Source organism: Oryzias latipes, chromosome 16 (genome assembly GCF_002234675.1).
Source record: "Oryzias latipes chromosome 16, ASM223467v1".
NCBI lineage: Eukaryota > Metazoa > Chordata > Actinopteri > Beloniformes > Adrianichthyidae > Oryzias > Oryzias latipes.
This window is the reverse complement of record NC_019874.2, coordinates 1,121,307-1,138,642: the sequence shown is the minus strand read 5'-3', so window position 1 is coordinate 1,138,642 and position 17,336 is coordinate 1,121,307. Positions and strand designations below refer to the sequence as shown.

The following is a 17,336-nucleotide window of genomic DNA, read 5'->3' as shown; positions in this document are numbered from 1 at the left end:
GTGTGTCACGAGGATAATGGGCCGGGATAATGGGCGCTAAGTGGCGCCACTCCTCCAGGGCGAGCTTTATTGCCAATAACTCTCGATTTCCCATGGTGTGATTCCGTTCAGCCAAGGAGAACTTGCGAGAGAAAAAGGCACATGGTTTTAGCTTGCCAGAATTATTTTCTCTTTGAGACAGGACAGTTCCCACACCAGAATCTGAAGCATCAACCTCTACAACGAACTGGCTGGTGGGGTCGGGCTGTATGAGGATGGGAGCTGAGACAAAAAGTTCCTTGAGTTTGTCGAAGGCAGACTGAGCCTCGGGACCCCAAGTGAAGGGTCTATTGATGGAAGTGGGTTGTGTAAGAGGGGACGCTATGGTGCTGTAATTTCTTATGTATTGATAATAGAAAATAGCGAACCCTAAGAACTGCTGTAGTTTCTTTCTAGTTTCCAGAGGTTCCCAATTGGAGACCGCCTTGATCTTAGCTGGGTCAGGTCTAATGTTGCCTGCCTCAAAACTTTAACCCAGGAAGGAAATGGTGGACACATGAAACTCACATTTTTTCCGCTTTAACATACAGTTTGTTCTCGAGTACGCGTTCCAGCACGAGGCGTACGTGATTAATGTGTTGAGTGATGTCTTGTGAGTAAATGAGTATATCGTCCAAGTAGACGAAAACTAAATGATTAAGGAAGTCTCTGAGAACGTCTTTAACTAGACGTTGAAAAACTGCAGGGGCGTTGGTAACTAGATATTCAACGTGCCCTAACGGAGTGTTGAAAGCAGTTTTCCACTCATCCCCCTCCTTTGTACGGACCAGATGGTAAGCATTACAAAGGTCCAATTTAGTGAAAACTTGGGACTTCTTCAACGGAATCAAAAACAGAACTGATGAGGGGAAGAGAATATTTATCCTAAAATGTGATCTGGTTGAGTTCGTGGAATTCAATGCAAGGATGTAAGGTCTTGTCTTTCTTTTCTACAAAAAAGAAACCTGCCCCAACCGGGGACGAGGAGGGACGGATAAGGCCAGATGAAAGGGCCTCCTGAATGTATTTTTCTATGGCTATTTTCCATGGTGGTGTTGCCACCGCTGCAGGGACAGTGTTTGATTCTGCTTGGCTGGGCACATACTGGCACGGAACTGTGTCAGTAACAGGTGTGCGAACCCAGCTAGCTGGGAGGAAGACTGTTACACGGTGGTGGTTGGAACCCAGAATTGTTAGCATGAGTCTTCAGTCAGTGTGTTTTGCTGCTTGTGTTTGTTGGTTCTCTGCTCTGTGAGGGTTGTGGGGACACTTAACCTTAGGTGGGGGCAGTGTAGCGACCTGGGAATTAGCCTTGCCTTCAGCCACTAAAAATTAAGGGAAGTGGGGAATCTTGATGTGAAAACCATGACTGAGAGGGATGGGAACAGAAATGACCTCCATGCTGTTTAACTGTTGTTGTGTTCGGATAAATGGGCGTTGATGCTGAAAAGGAGATTTTGCTTTTCTGCCTACTTCTTCCTCTCTGAGACTGTCTGGAGCACGGACAGCTCTCCAATGAAGCCACTTACCGGATGACTTCCGGTTCCGGGTTACGGGCAGGGCGTGTGGCGTGCCTCTCTGCGAATACAACTATCTTATCTTCAAATTACTTAAAAGGTTGATTTTCCCCAAAAAAGAGAGCTGACAATGCCCCCGAAGAAACCCCAGGAATACGAAGACCTCAAAAAGACTCTTGACATTATTCAAGAAACGCTGAAAAGTTTTATGGAACAAGTGTCGGCTAAGCTAACGCCACTTTGGGAGATGATGGAAGAGTTCCGAAGATTTCGGGCTCAAAACGAGCAGCGAGAAAACCGGGTCGAGATTCTGGAGAAAAGACTGGACGATGTGGAACAGCAAGTAAGGATGAATAATGTCATTCTCACTGGAGTACCAATCAAGCCTCGAGCGAAACTGACAGCAGGAGCAAGCACTGCTAATGCTAGCGCTAGCGTAGCTAGCAGTGCTAATACGGTGATCGGGGCAGAGTCTTTGGAGCAGCAAATACATTCATTTCTCACATCTAAAGGGATTTCCCTGGATCTCAATACCATAGAGACCTGCCACCTGCTCCCCAGGAGAAAGGAGACGGATAAACCAGCGATCCTCATCAGGTTTGTGAATCACAAACACAAGCTAGCTTTGATGAATCAAAGGAAGAATCTGAAGGGATCTGCTGCTTATCTGAACGACCATCTGACCAGAAGGAATGCTGAAATCGCCAAACATGCCAGGCTTCTCAGGAAGCGTACGCAGATTGAGAACACTTGGGTTAAAGGCTGCAGGATTTACGTCAAACCGCTCGGTCCAGAGGACCGGTCCAAGGTTCTGGTTGTGAACACCATGAAAGACTTTGAGAAGTGTTTAATCACGGTCGTCTGAAAAAACATGGAGTAATAAACCAAAGAGCCAAATAATTTCAAGAAATATGACAAGAAATATCCCGATTCATCACTTTCTCTGTATGTCTGACGTAACCTGAATAACAGCAGAGTTCTAACCTGCAGACAACTTGACCTCAACTTTCACCGTCGCTGATATCAGCTGAAGAAGGATATGGACCTGAATCTAATGTCTGCAGACATAACATCGGAGAGAACTATTAACTCTGTTTAAACCCAGAAGTACGGCTGTTATCAGTAAAAGAAGAAATGCCAACCTTGGACAATCGACAGTTATGGACCCTTTTTACTTTCCCCCTACAGCATTACTTTATTATAAAAAAAAAAAGTAAAACAAATGATTAATCACTTATTGAAAATTGTTAATTTGATTGACTTTTAATGATATTACTTCACTTTCTCCAAAAATTGATAAATTGATTCAAAAATCTTTCCTAATGTAGCATAATTTTGCACATGTTTTTAACTTTTGATACTTGAAGAAACTTTGCTATGAAAATTCCTGAAACAGTGTTGTGTCTACTTTACCGATATAGTATTATGTTTTATTCATATGAATGGCTTTTATAAGTAACATAATCTGCATATATTTCAGATGACTGATCTGCATTTGCCATGTTGATTTCTAAAATAGTTATTTTTGACGTAATACTTAAGTAATTCATCTTTGTCATGTGCTTTATCGATATCTTATGATTTTTAATTCTGTCTGATAAAAACCGGGAACCGGATATTGATAAATCATGTAATAAAATGGTTATAATATAACGGGGTGGGATTATATAAGTTTGCTTCCTTCCACTCCCTTTTAAGCAATGTATAACTGATGATTATATTGCTGTTGTGTATTATTTGTACTTAATTGCTTGAAATAAACCATTTCAAATCAAAATCAAAAAAACTTAATTAGCAGCTCTGCTATACTGACGTACCAGCTGGGTTGTTACAGTATGTTTTAGTGTGAATGACCCTAAAGTTACTCAACTTACACACCTGTACCAAAATTGGCACAGGTCAAGTGTCAACATTTTGAATATTAAAAAGAAATGGTGCCTAAAATTAATGAAATGATTCACAGACAACCATAATTGTATTCTGAAGGCTGTGAAGGTTTTGGTGAACTTCAGATTTATAGTTTGTAAAAATAAAATTGTTGAGTGTGATATGTGTTTAATGGCAACATTTTAAAAAATCCTGTATGCTTGTACTTTGATGGATCTCAACCAAACTTGGCAGACTTAAACATCTTAGTGTAGACTACCACTGTAGCAAGTTTGGTATTGATTGAGTTACTGGTAGTTTGGTGCAAATCCAACCAGTAGTTTCTGCGGTATAAACTCCTCCCGTCTATAGCGCCCCCCTAGTGTTGGACTTTTTCCAACTTTGGCACAGGTGTACAAGTTTAAGTTTCCCACCAGGTCCTTGAATTTAATCTTTCAATCTAATGTAATTTACAAGACATAAACAAAAATGTAACGGTTAGCGTTTTGCGTAAACCTCTGATGGCCGTAACTTCGTACAGAAACAAAATGTTTACACCAAAAATCAATTTTGGATAGAGCTTCATTAGTACCTTCAACACACCAAATTTGACATTGATTGGGTGAAAACCCTAGGACAAGTAGCGTTTTAAATGGTTTGCATTCCAGGCGACATAGCATAAAAAAAGTCTTGGCGGAAATGGGCGCGGTATCAAAGGACGCAGAATGATCCAAAGATCACGGGGATGTAAAGCAAATCCAGTGGGACACATGATTTAGGATATGTGAGCCCAAACGTACTTGGTCCTGGTATAGCACCACCTAAAGAATGACACGTCGTTTTTGCTGTCCAAGGTCGTGTCCAGGATCAGACCAAAGATTCCAAACAGTTTAGCTTACAGGGGTCTGGTTAAGGCCACCCATCGAGTTTTAGGGTGGGAAGAAAAAGAATAATGTACAATAATAAAAAACATAATGAAACAATAGGGTTCCAGCACACTGGTGTGCTGGTAACCATGATGCTTTGCATCTGCAGTTCCCAGCCCTCCGTTGGCTTGGACCCCCAAAAAGGTAGTAGAACATGAATGATCATTCTGACAAACAGAATGGTTGCTATCAGCAGGTAATTCCTGTTTGGAACACTGCGGGGCGAAAAGTCACTCACTCCAGTTCTCTGACACAGTCAATGCTTGTGATAAAATCGCACCATTTATTAGCCTACTTTACAATCCAGATTCAAAGTTTAAAGCACCGTAACAGAACCACAGTATGTATTAACCCTTTGGTTTTAAATGGGTTTTAAAAGACAAAAAAACAAAATGTTAAAACACAAAACAATGGTTGCTGTTTAACCTTTTATATTTAGATCTTGGTAGATTGGGATATTATTTACCACGTGTCTTTTGGTCCCCAGTTTAGCCCAGAAATGTTCCATCTCACGTCAGTCTCCTGAGCCTGCCTTCAGTGGAAGGGGTGTGGCCTTCTAACATGCTAACTGATTGGAGAAAGTGGTTGCCATAAAAATGTAGACTAAGACCAACACAGACCAATCCGTGTTCGGCAGCGGACACTGATTGTAAGAAGGTAGTAAAGGGCTTTAAACGGCTGCTGCGGGTTTTTGCCACTGACTTCCTGACCGCACGCAAATGTTTTTGGCATGGGACGTGCACGTGGTACGTAAGTGCCTGTGGGATGCCCACACAAACTACACTCTGATCGTCTAATTTTCTCATTTCAAATAGGGGTGTGTACTGGTGATACGAGACGTATCCCAATATTGTACCAGAACACAATTTTCTTTCTTTTTTTTAAGGATGACTTAGAAAAAAGTACCTGAATTTCAATACGTCTTTCATTGTAATAAAATTGTAAAATTCTGTTTATTTAAAGATCAAAATGTTAAGCACTGCAACTGTTTCTCAGATATAAATTGTTTTTACCCAAGCAAATTCAGTGTTTTTATTTTGGTAACTTAAATATAGAAAGAAAACAGTCGACATTGTCTGATTTTCACAACAAAATATATTTCAGTACAAGAAAAAAATGGAATGAATGTGTTATTTTGACACTTTTTAAAAAATCCCTTTGAATTATCATTTAATCTCTGCCAGTGTTGCTGGATGAAGTCTTGATTTTTACAGCCCAAAAATAATGAATCAGTTAGCCATAATTAGAAGTAATTAATTATCCATTGTTACTTCCTGATTTGATTGAAAGTCCAACTTTAAAGTTTTTTTTTTTACATTTTTTATAGAAAGGGGGGAAACAAATAATCAAACACTCATTCTTTTTTGAAGCGCAGCTTCACGTCAGATCTTAACACTAAATAAATAACAGACAAACGCAAACTAAATGCTAAAAATGTATGTCCCTTGTGCTAAGTGGGGTCTGGATGACCCCACTCCCACTTAACGTGCCTTGGATATCACACAATGGATTAAATAGAGGTGTGGAGATCAATCAAATAATACGCGAGTCTCGCGAACTATCCGTCAGCCCTGCATATGAGCATCTTTCATTATTCTGATTAACGGCCCTGAAGGCGGCACCGCGAGGAAGCGCAGCGACGCCGAGAAGAATCATCAGTGGAGGTCAGACCACCAGCGGCCACGGGCACGCGCCGCCGCGCGTTCATGGAGGAGGACTGCCAGAAGCCTCGCTCGGTGTGCGCATGCGCTCCCTCAAGCACCCCGCGCTTTCTGCAGCCGCAGCTGAAACTCGGTCCGGCGCTGTTCCTCCTGGCAGAGCATCGCGTCTGTTCAGCACAGAGCAGCTTCCCCGGAGAGCCTGCGCCCCGCACGGCCAGATGTCAGCCGAGCTGCCTCATCCTCCCCGTCTTTGTGGATCCTCTGCGGCTGGACACAGCCCCGCTCCTGTGGCTGGTGAGTCGGAATGTGCAGCCGGTCCCCGTGCTCCTTCATGGGTCGTGGAGGCTCGGTTACCGACCACATTCATCCCTCCGGCCTGTTCAAGAACGTGGCCGGCCACCTCCCCCCGCTTAGCTTTCACTAGCACCCCCTCCAATGAGGATCTGGAGTCCGTCCAGGTTTGGACTGGATGCTAATGTAGCCAACGTACTGCTGGTTAACGTGGCTAGGCTGCTATCGGGGGCGGAATTCCTCCTTTGGTTGGTAAAACGGGAAAGACTCGGTGGGGTTTTCGTGAGCTAGAAGCCGTTTCGGGTTATCGGTCCTTGAACGGTCCAGTCTTTCCAAGGATTTGACCGTAAAGCTAGCAAGCAGCTAGCACAGCTGTGCGTTTGTTTGTGCTCCTCTGGTGTTTTGGTTGATTAGAGGAGAACTGGGAGCCTCAGTCCTGAGCTGTTCCTCTGGAGCTGTTCCTCTGGAGCTGTTCCTCTGGAGCTGTTCCTCTGGAGCTGTTCCTCTGGAGCTGTTCCTCTGGAGCTGTTCCTCTGGAGCTGTTCCTCTGGTGCTGTTCCTCTGGAGCTGTTCCTCTGGTGCTGTTCCTCTGGAGCTGTTCCTCTGGAGCTGTTCCTCTGGTTCTGCTCCTCTGGTTCTGCTCCTCTGGTTCTGCTCCTCTGGAGCTGTTCCTCTGGTGCTGTTCCTCTGGTGCTGTTCCTCTGGAGCTGTTCCTCTGGTGCTGTTCCTCTGGAGCTGCTCCGTTGGAGCTGCTCCGTTGGAGCTGCTCCTCTGGAGCTGCTCCTCTGGTTCTGCTCCTCTGGTTCTGCTCCTCTGGTTCTGCTCCTCTGGAGCTGTTCCTCTGGTGCTGTTCCTCTGGTGCTGTTCCTCTGGTGCTGTTCCTCTGGTGCTGTTCCTCTGGAGCTGCTCCTCTGGAGCTGCTCCGTTGGAGCTGTTCCTCTGGAGCTGCTCCTCTGGTTCTGCTCCTCTGGTTCTGCTCCTCTGGAGCTGCTCCTCTGGAGCTGTTCCTCAGCATCAGTCTACACGTTGAAGTGTTGTTTGGGTTGAGAGTAGGAAACTGTCCAGATGTGTTTTGAGGGGAAATTTGGGGCTGATGGATCATTAGCCTTTAAAAGTAAACAAGAAACACTCAATAAAAACAGTCCTGGCAAAACAAAACCATTTTAGTTATGAAGCTGCAGTTTTAAAAATCTGTATTATTAAACTCTGGTGTCAACAAGCCTAGAATGAAGGACACTATGAGGCGTTTTTACCATCATCACAAAGTATTAGTGTTGTTTTTGGAGATGTCATCCAACACAAAAGCATGAATAAATCGAATAAATGTTCAATTCCTCACAAAAAAACAGCCCTGAAGTGGCATTTTGATCTATTCACGCGTTTCTTAGTAATCCAATAAAAACCTGCATTCTGAGCACCAGCCCCTCCCAGTCCACAAAAACGAGCAGGTCCCATTCATTCCTATGAGACTTAGGACCCGCCCCTTCCAGGAAGGGTCTGTTATCCCCGCCCCACCCCCAAGATAAAACACACCCACTTTCTCCACGGAGCTAATGCTGATAAGCAAAAATGCTTTCCATCTTTGCAAAAGTTCGGATGTTGTTTGCCTTTGGGGGCGAAATGCAGACATGCTGCCGAGGACGGCCCTAGGTTGAGGTCATGAAATGGGCGACGCCCACACCAGCAGGTGCCTCCGAGATCGAGTCTCTTACTTCTGGGTAGAAAGGGGGCTGCAAAAATGACTAATTTAATAAAAACAAGAATGTAATTTGAAGTGATATCAATTGATAAAAATTTTAAGGAACCGTTTTGGCCCTTTGAGGGTCACGGGGCTGCTGGAGCCTAACCTGACCACTCGTTATTTGACATGAAGCATATCATCATCCTATCAGTGAGGTCCCATAGTTTGTACCTTTGCCAGTTTCACATTGTGTTATTAACATTTCTGGATATTACTTTTGTTTTCCCAAGTAATTGTCGTTGTGATCTTTCAAATATTTTTGCATGGAGTGATTTATGTGATTTATTCTTCAGGGCCACCGTAGAAAAGCCAACTGAAACATTTTTCTTCATTGTTACTTGATTCTTAGCAAATCCAAAAGCAGGTTTTTCTGAATTTTTGGTTTTCTGTTGTATTAATACCCAGATCATTTATCAAACTGTGACTCAAAAAGTGAGGTTTGAATCAGTTGGTGGGGACAGTGAGTCGGTCAGCTGGATTTTAAACATTTAAAGTAATTTAAGTTCAGTTATTGTTATAAAAATGGTTGGATTTAAAGTAGATGCATTTCTAAACAAAGCGATCATTGAAGGCAGAGACCTTTAAAGTGGTTCTGCCTTTTCTGTGGAAATGACGTTGTGTTTGTTCTTGCAGGAAGGAAGCTCCCGTCTTCTCCTGCAGGCCTGCCCTCACCTCAGAGATGCTTGGCTTACAGGGAAGCTCCTCCTCTCCTAAGGTGTACCGCTGTGTGGCGTGCTCAGCCACCTTCAGTGGGCTGGCCTCTCTGTTAGTGCATCAAGCAACCCACGCAAATACCCTCCACAAGGCGTCCGCCCCGCCTGCCGACCAGCACCAAGCTCCCTTTCAAAGCACGGACTCGGCCAGCGAGCGCCTCGCTCCGCCTGCTGTCCAGCCCGAGAGCCCTTCATCTTCTTTTTATATTTGTGACTGTGGAGAGGAGTTTCAGGACTTTGATCTCATGCTGGAGCACAAACGCTCCCATGCCTCTCAAATGCAGCTGATGCAGCCTTCAGAAGACGCACGTGTCCAGGAGGTTTTGCCCGCGCCCGATGAGTCATTTGCCCCCGTGAGCCAAACAGGCTTGGTCCTTAGCTGCCCCTCTACTTCCATATCCCCCGATGCTGAAGGGCCCACATTAAATACCTATAAAGGTGATGTGGCCTTGGAGGAGGATGTTGCCATGGTGACGCCTCCTCAAGGCCAGTGTTTAACCCCTGAAGATGTCAAAGAGGAACGACTGGAGAATGTCAGCATCTCCTTTGAGCGAATGCCAGATGCTGCAGAGGACGGCTTCCAGGAGAAGGCCGGTCAATCAGACTTCAGTGAAAAGGGCGGCCATTTACCTAAAACCGATGTACTAATGAAACTGCTGGCTTCAGCTTACACCAACCGCTTCCCACCTCCACCGTCACCAACAGATAGTCAAAGCAACACAGATGTTTCACTCAAAGAAGAAGATGTGCCAGTTGACATAATGCCCCTGGAGAAAGCAGATGTGTCCCAGGGGCATGACCTCTCCATCGCCCAACTGAAGCGACTGCTGACGAAGCCTGGAGTAAAGACCAAATGCCCCTCCATTAGCACTGTTCTAAGCCTGAGTAGGAAGAGAATTGTGTCTCTAACAAAGACTTTTTCCCCCGTTGTGATCCTAGAGACCCGGCAGAAGCTCATGGATTCCTTTAACAAAGGCACATACGGTAGATACCAATGCGGGCGCTGCCGCAGAGTCTTTCATAACATCGACCGATTGACCGAGCACCACTTCTTGCACAAAAAAGAGCGCATTAAATGCTGCCGTCGCTGCAAACAGCTGATTATCGGGCGCCTGCCTTTGCCTAAGAATCACGTCTGCCCTCAGATGGCAAACAGAAGCAACCAGGGCTCAGGCTCTGTAAAACCTAAGTTCCCCTTTGCTCCTAGAAAGGTGCCGCTCCACAATCTAAACAACACAAAGAAAGTTTTCTACTGTCCGCTGTGCAAACACAGCTATGCCCGCAGGTGGAACCTCAAAACGCACCGTTGTCATGCCGACGCGTCAGCCGTGTCCAGGCTGGGTAATCCCTTCCACGGAAGGCTCGCGCTGAGGCCGGACGAAAACAGCGAACTGTTCACACATGAAAATCAAAACGGATATTCGGATTTCAGGAACATTGGTGTCGGAACCGAGCTCATGGACCGCGTCAAGGTTGAGGTCCCGTCTCCAGCTGTCAAGCAGTCGGACGTTTCACAGACGGCCTGGACTCCTCCGGCAAAGTGCTTCTCCCCATTCTCGAACAAATCCTCCATGAGGGACGACAGCCTGTCCCTGTCTTTACTGCAGGAGGGAGCAGAGTTGAGCTGGGGGACAGACGCTTTAGTCAGCGAAGGGAGTAACGAAGGAAGGTGGGCAGTGCCAGGGGATGAGGGGATTCTGGCCTTTTCCTCTGCAGATAAAGCCAGCGATGACGAGGATGCTATGGCGTCCGGCTCAGCTGAACAGGCAGACGGGGTGTCCCAGGGCTTGCACTATTTTGTCAGTGATGGTGTGAGGCGGTACCCGTGTAACAGGTGTCACAAGACATACAGTCGAGCCACCACCCTGAAGCGGCACCTGCGGCTGTGTGGGTTCAGGCCCGGTGCGTTCAGGGTCGTCCCGCAGGCTGACGGTCACAGTTCTGTTGTGCCACACGTCAGCAGCGTCAAATTGTTCCCCTGTTTTGTTTGTGGAAAAACCTTCAACCGCAAGGATAACATGATGGTTCACAGGAAAAGATGCCAGTTGCAGCGAACTTTGCAGGATGTGGATAGCGGGGCGGTGCCGCACAGTTTGCCAGGCGGCGCAGGAACAGACCGTCCGCCCCAGGAGGACGAGGCGGGAAACTGGGGCATCATGGGCCTGCCGTCTGTTCTTCCAAGGAGGGTGACATGTGAGTGTGGGGCCAGCTTCACATCTCCAAAGCTTCTGGTGGAGCATCTGCAGAAGCACGCCCAGGAGACGTACACATGCCCAACTTGCGGAGAGACTGTTAATTCTTGGGCTGACTATGAAGTTCACCTGCAGATCCACATGCAGTCTCATCACCAGCTCCTGAAGGGAGTGCAGCCCCCACGGACCCACCCTCTTCTGCTCCGATTTCAGCCCCAGCCAGCGGAGCGTCACCCACTGAAACACCCACAGCAGCTCCTAAATCCTGGGAAAAAGCAGCGCATCGTTTGCTCCAGATGCGGAAACAGTTTTGCGACTCGCTGTTCCCTCCGAAGGCACATATCCTGGAATCGCTGCAAAGGCGTGCGGGCCACAAATCCCCCCACACCCAAGACCTTCCGCTGCTCACACTGCAACTCTGACTTCCCAAACACCATCAGCCTCCTCTTTCACCAGCGGAGCGGAGCCTGCAAACCCGCCATCAAGCCGGTCCGCTGCCCCGTTTGCCTCCGCTGGTTTGGGACTGTGGAGAGTCTGCAGAAGCACCTGCTCACCCACAAGCAGTCCGAGTCGTACCGCTGTGACGTGTGTCAGGGCACGTACCCCAACCTCAAGTCCCTGAAGAACCACCGGCGGAGGATCCATCGCATCATGGCAGGAGACACGAGGCCCAAAACTCCAGATCTGCTGCCCTCCTAACGCCGTTTTAACAGAGATGTCTGTCATTTGAATTCTGCTCTCTACTTTCCACATCAACATGTGTATATATGATCTGCTTTTATACTTAGTCAGTTAGTCATAGAAAACGTTCAGTTTTAACGGAGCGCAAGTGTCGTTTTAGTCAGCTATGTCCAGAATGTCAATCGGTGTACACATTTGACTTTTTCCCCCAGGAAATCAACTCTATATTTCTTTGCCTTGTTAGCCTGTAAATTGTTTAGTGATGAAAGGTTTTCAACAAAAATGTTGATGTAGTTTGATGTTGTTCCCTGTGGTAATAAATCAGCTTGATGACAGTCATTAGTAATTTTATTTTGCTTTACTTTAAAGGTTAACAAAGTGTAAAAAGTTCTAAAAAAGGGCTCTAGTCAGTAAAAGTCCCGTATCTTTGTAGAGGACATCGGGATGCATTACAGAAATTCCCAAATGAAAAATACTCTTGGCAAAACTTTAAATATCCGGGTTCTGACACTTCAAATTGTTTTTCTTTTCAGTTCAATCTTTTCTAACCGTTTTTGTGAAGGATTTGTGTTTTACTTGTCTCGCCCCTGAACATGGATGAAATGATCAATGGATGATCTGGAAATGGTCAGATTCAATTCCTACACTAAGAATGAAGGGAAAATCAGCTGTTTGACATGGAAAGGACGAGCAGGGAAAATGAGCAAAAAAAAAACTGCTTCAGGAAATGTTATCATTTGTTCAAACCACTGGTTTGGTTATAACGTAAGGATCTTTGGAGAAGATTCATGTCCATGATGACTTTTTAATGTAAAAAAATTTAGGATTGATGATGTAATGGACATGTTTTATGCAAAGAGTAAAATAAAACTCACTGCTTCTTTTGGTATAATAGAAAGATTTAATTAAAAATAAAGGGCTACTCATAAAACCAGACATCAAAATTCTACGAAAAAGTGATTTGGAAAAATGTTAGAATTTGAATAAATCCTTATTTTAATTATTTCTGATAACTTTAAAGTTTACTTTGTGATAATGCTGAAGGCTAAATTTCCATCATTGTAAACTACTAACTAACCAAAATTGGTTAATCTTGTACTCCTCCAGAAAATGTACCGCTATGCTGTACTCTAGAAAAACAAACATGTTTTTAGGTTTATAAATTCCTGTAAAAAAAATCTAAGAAAAACTGCTGGATTAAATTTTATTTTTATTATTAGATATTTTAAAATTCAAGTATATGTTTTTTATTATGACATCACGGTTCCAATTTCCAGAAATGATTTTTCTTCTCATTTTGAAAGAAATGTTGCAGATTCGCGTGTATGCCTGTAGGGGGCAGTGTGGAGACAGACACCCGGATATCGCGCCGTGGAGCAGTTCTTTTCCGTAGAATAAAACTTTTTTTTTTCTCTTCCTCTTGTTATGTGGGGTAGTAAGAAGCTAAGTGCTCGCACTCCATTCTCATTTGTCACTAAACTTGCCGGTCCAGTTTGGACATTTTGGCAAACGTTAATTTCTCCCCGTGGCTTTCTAAGGAAATGTCTATCTACCGGTTCGTTCTTATTCCTGCGTGAAGGTAAGGCGGCAGAAACGGCGGTTAGCTAGTTAAGCTACTGTTAGCATAAGCATGGGGAGGCAAGCCCGCCTTAACAGCATGATATTAATTGATAAAAACACGGTGCTACAGCATTCATTGTGGGAAAAGAGACGTGTGACGCCACTTTATTTTGTTACTCATGCATATAGTTGTACAATATTAAGCAAACCAGTTGTAAAATGTGTTGCATTTCTTTACTCTTTTGTAAACAACAACGGCAAACTTTGTCCTATATTTGCCATTTTTGGACATTTTGAGGAGAAATCCCTAAGCAAAAACTGTTCTATTAAGTGTATTAGGTCAGTACATAGTCAATACTAAAAGTGAGGCAGTGTACTTGAGGTTTACCTTTTGGTGTACTATCTTAGGGGTGTAACACTTAATCGACCTGACCGATTAATACATTTAATTCTGCAGTCCAACCACATTGACCATCATTGTTCTGTACCAGGGCTCACCAACCTTTTTGAAACTGAGAGCTACTTTATGGTACTGAGCCATACGAAGGGCTACCAGTTTGATAGGCTCTCCTGAAATAATAGATTTGCCGTTAGTTATTTATGAACAATGGTTAATGATGCTCATATATGGTAAAGGATTCATTTCTCACAATAATGATCAACAATAACAACAAGGCGGGAAAAACATATCAATATTCACCCCTTTATTATTCTCAGTAATGTTACATTTTCAGATCATCCCTTACATTTCATGGGAAAACTGTGCCATTTCACTATGTTGCTGTTTATCAATGATGTAATGTTAAGGAAAACTCAACTTACATATATCTTTAAATCTTGTCACATTTTGAGCTAATGCCCAAATCTGCAGCATTTTTTATTTTATTTTTTTTTACAAAATTGTAACTGCTACGTCATGAACACACTTTTAAATTGAACAAATTTCTTCGACTTTTCCATGGCACTGCCGTGTTTCCACTGACAACATCTGGTGTCATTGTGTGTGTGAGTTTTAGCTCCAGTGTGTTTAAGACCTCACAGTACCTTTCTGCCAGTTTGTCAAATGTCTCAGATGCAGAAGCAATGTCTTTCCTGCATTGACTGCACAGAGGGAGAGAGCAGCACTTTTCTCTGTAAATCCAGAGAAACTGTTTATGATTTTATCAACGGCAGTCATCAGGTGCCCATCTGCTGATGAATGATGCAGTGGTAATGCAGACATTTTGGGAAGTCTGGGTCAGCTTTACGGTAAACGATGTTTTAACGTATACGCGAGGCTGGAGAATGTCCCTCACCGATCCTTCCTCATCAAAAAACCTTCTGAAACATTTCTGATGCTTTGGAAAACATTTATTAAAATGTACAGAACATTTTATTGCTCAACATAGTTTTATTAATTTATTCAGAGGAACTGACTGAACCGTAGGAGTGTCACTCTGTGCCGTTAAACCAGGAATCCCGTGTTTCCTCAGATACCTATACTATACTGTACTACACTATACTATACTATACTATAACGTTTAACAAAAGATGACACCAAACACGGATCATTGCAGTCCAATGTGTGGACAGACTTTGAATAAAGTCATGTGACCATCCAGTGTCTAGAATGTTCTAAGAATGTTCCCTTTGGATTCTTTGGATGTGGAAAAACAACAGTGGTGAACTTTAGGGAACTACCATGTGAATGGATTTGACATTCATTCTAGTTTACTTGTTGGTTTGGACACAGATTTCATTTCCACTTGATGATCTGGAAGAAATCCAAGAATCTGGATATTTCTCTCTGAGTCACACTGGATAAGTTTTGGACCGAATTGGATCGTTCAGAATAAACTAATATCGTCAACCAAAAATGAACATGTGAATCTAATCATTGTTCAAATGAATTGTTACACAGCTATAAATATTATAAAATGTTCCAATTTAGTGTGAAGAACTATTCAGTCTTCAGTCACTAAACATACATTGCCTATAATAGGCTTTTTATACTTATATTCAAGTATACAAAATAAACTACAAGTGTACTTTTTGGTAATGTGGATTCTGTATTTGAGACGGCCAATTAATGTTAGCTAAATAGTCATCCTTTAATAATAATTACATTTCAATGATTGTTTTGTCTCGTCAACAGAGATAATTTTATAGAGGGCTCCACACTACCAGCGCTCATTGACATCTTCCCTGCCTGATGATGAAGAGAGGGAGTCAGATCCTGCAGAACATCCTGAGCAGCAGCCCCAGCACAGACCAGATGAACGCCGGACACTTTTGCTTCAGCTGTGAGCAGATTTTTGGGAGTCGGAAGGTTCTGGAGGAGCATGTGTGTTCCTCCGCCAGTTTTATCTGCTCCTGTGGAACAGAGTTCAAGGAATACAACGCTATGAAGCAGCACAGCTCAACACACGAACCGGGTCACCAGGTGCTGGACCATGAAACCATAAAGAAGCGAAGAATTGAGAAGGTGCTAGAAGAACAGGAAAAGATTAAAAAACTACAGCAAGCCGAGATTCTGAAGACATCTAATGTGAGAAGAGTTCCACCGGTGTCGTTGCAGAGGAAGACGGTTCTGCCAACACCCGGTGCTTCAGCTCTAATGCCACAAAGGCCCGGGCAGTTTTCACAAGTGCCTAAGGTGTGTCCTCCGCTGTCACAACTGTCATCAGTCACAAAGCCCTCTGCCAAAAATGTACAAAGCGTCTTTGGGGGCGCCGGCGCACCAACTGTGGACCTATGGACACTTTATCAACCAGTTGTGTTGATAAAAAGAACTGATGTTTTGAACAGGAAAAAGCCATACACCTGTGGAAAATGTGGGCAGAGCTTCCTATCAAAGGCTTCTCTCGTCTCCCACCACAACTTGCACGTTACAGATAAAGTCTCGGGGTGTGTGGGATGTGGGTTGCTGCTCTCCAGTAAGAAGTTAGTGCCACGCTTCCATGCTTGTAAAGCCACAAACAATCAGACCAAATTCCGACTCGTCACGGCAAAACCGCTAGATTTCAAGCTGCCGAGTGGACCTGCAGTACTCTGGAATGCAGTTCATCAAAAACCTCTGATCAATCTGCAGTTGGAGAACAAAAGTCCTTTTCTAGCTGTTAAAGGTGGCCTAGCACCTAACGTCTCCTCCATCTCAGCCCTGAAAACTCAGAACATCCAGACGTACAGGAAAGTACTGCAGTCAAACAACCAGCCCACTGCATCCAAACCCACTGGCTTTTTATTGCCGGCAAAGAGCCAAAGCCTCAAGCTAACCAATAGAAACTCTGCTTCTGATATTTTCAGCACTGCTGAAGACTCGTCTGCCCTGAATGACTTCCAGTGCAGGGTCTGCAGTATTCTATTTCAAACCCCTCAGCTGCTTCAGAGGCACAAGTGTGTCAAGGCCCAGGAGTTTATGGCACGGCACATGAAAGAGGCCAAACTTCCACCCAAATCTTGCAGCGGAACACCCGCGACGACCAATTTTGCTCACATGAACGGTGAGAGAAAGCTAGGACTTCAGGCAAACCAACTCAGGGCTGTGAGTCTGGAGAAGGGTGTTCCGGGAATCGGGGAGTTGGCCGGCGATGCCGACGATGACTGTTACATTGTTGAAGCCGGATCCGCCAACCCCGCTGAGGTTATTTACCAAGTCACGTCGTCTGTCCCCATCAAGACTTAACGAAGCCCTTTCTGCGTCTCTTTTCACCTAATGGACCAAATGTTTCCTCTGATGATCAGAAACCTTCAGTGAGCAAGAACACTGTGCTTCCTGGACTGTGTTTACCCCCCCCCCCCCCCCCCCCCTTTATATAAGTTAAGTTAATAAAGTATGTGTGCAAACATGTATGTTTGTTGTTGAAGCAAAACATTCAGTCACACTTTGAGAGGTTTCAAATGATTGATTTTAAAGAAGAGGAAGATGTTCATCAGTTTTATTCTGATATGTATAAATACATCTGTTCATCGTTTACCATAGATAATGTATTATAATAGTCCTGGTTTTGTGTTTTTAGTACGATTGAAAATGTAAATCTGTGGCAATTAGGCTCCAACTTTGTTTGTTCTTACCAGCTTTACTGGATTCATGACATTTCTGAAACATTAAAGTATATTTTAAAGACTGTATGGTTTGGTAAAACATCACTATTTAGATCACATTTTATACATGACAAAAAACTTGAATAG

General features: G+C 44.1%; 1 protein-coding gene across 1 annotated transcript; it reads left to right on the top strand.

The window, feature by feature from the left end:
- The first annotated feature begins 5,853 nt into the window (after positions 1-5,853).
- Positions 5,854-17,273, top strand: LOC105353747 (zinc finger protein 729-like). The gene is made up of 3 exons (XM_023964102.1): positions 5,854-6,282; positions 8,654-11,621; positions 15,346-17,273. Exons 2-3 carry the CDS (start codon positions 8,700-8,702, stop codon positions 16,828-16,830), a joined length of 4,407 nt encoding a protein of 1,468 aa, XP_023819870.1. The 5' UTR covers positions 5,854-6,282; positions 8,654-8,699; the 3' UTR covers positions 16,831-17,273.
- The last annotated feature ends 63 nt before the right edge of the window (positions 17,274-17,336 follow it).

Bases quoted from the DNA above. Each gene is read 5' to 3' on its own strand.
- LOC105353747 (XM_023964102.1), top strand. From the start codon at position 8,700: ATGCTTGGCTTACAGGGAAGCTCCTCCTCTCCTAAGGTGTACCGCTGT. The intron at 11,622-15,345 runs TAACGCCGTTTT...GCTCATTGACAT, and splicing joins CTCCAGATCTGCTGCCCTCC to CTTCCCTGCCTGATGATGAA.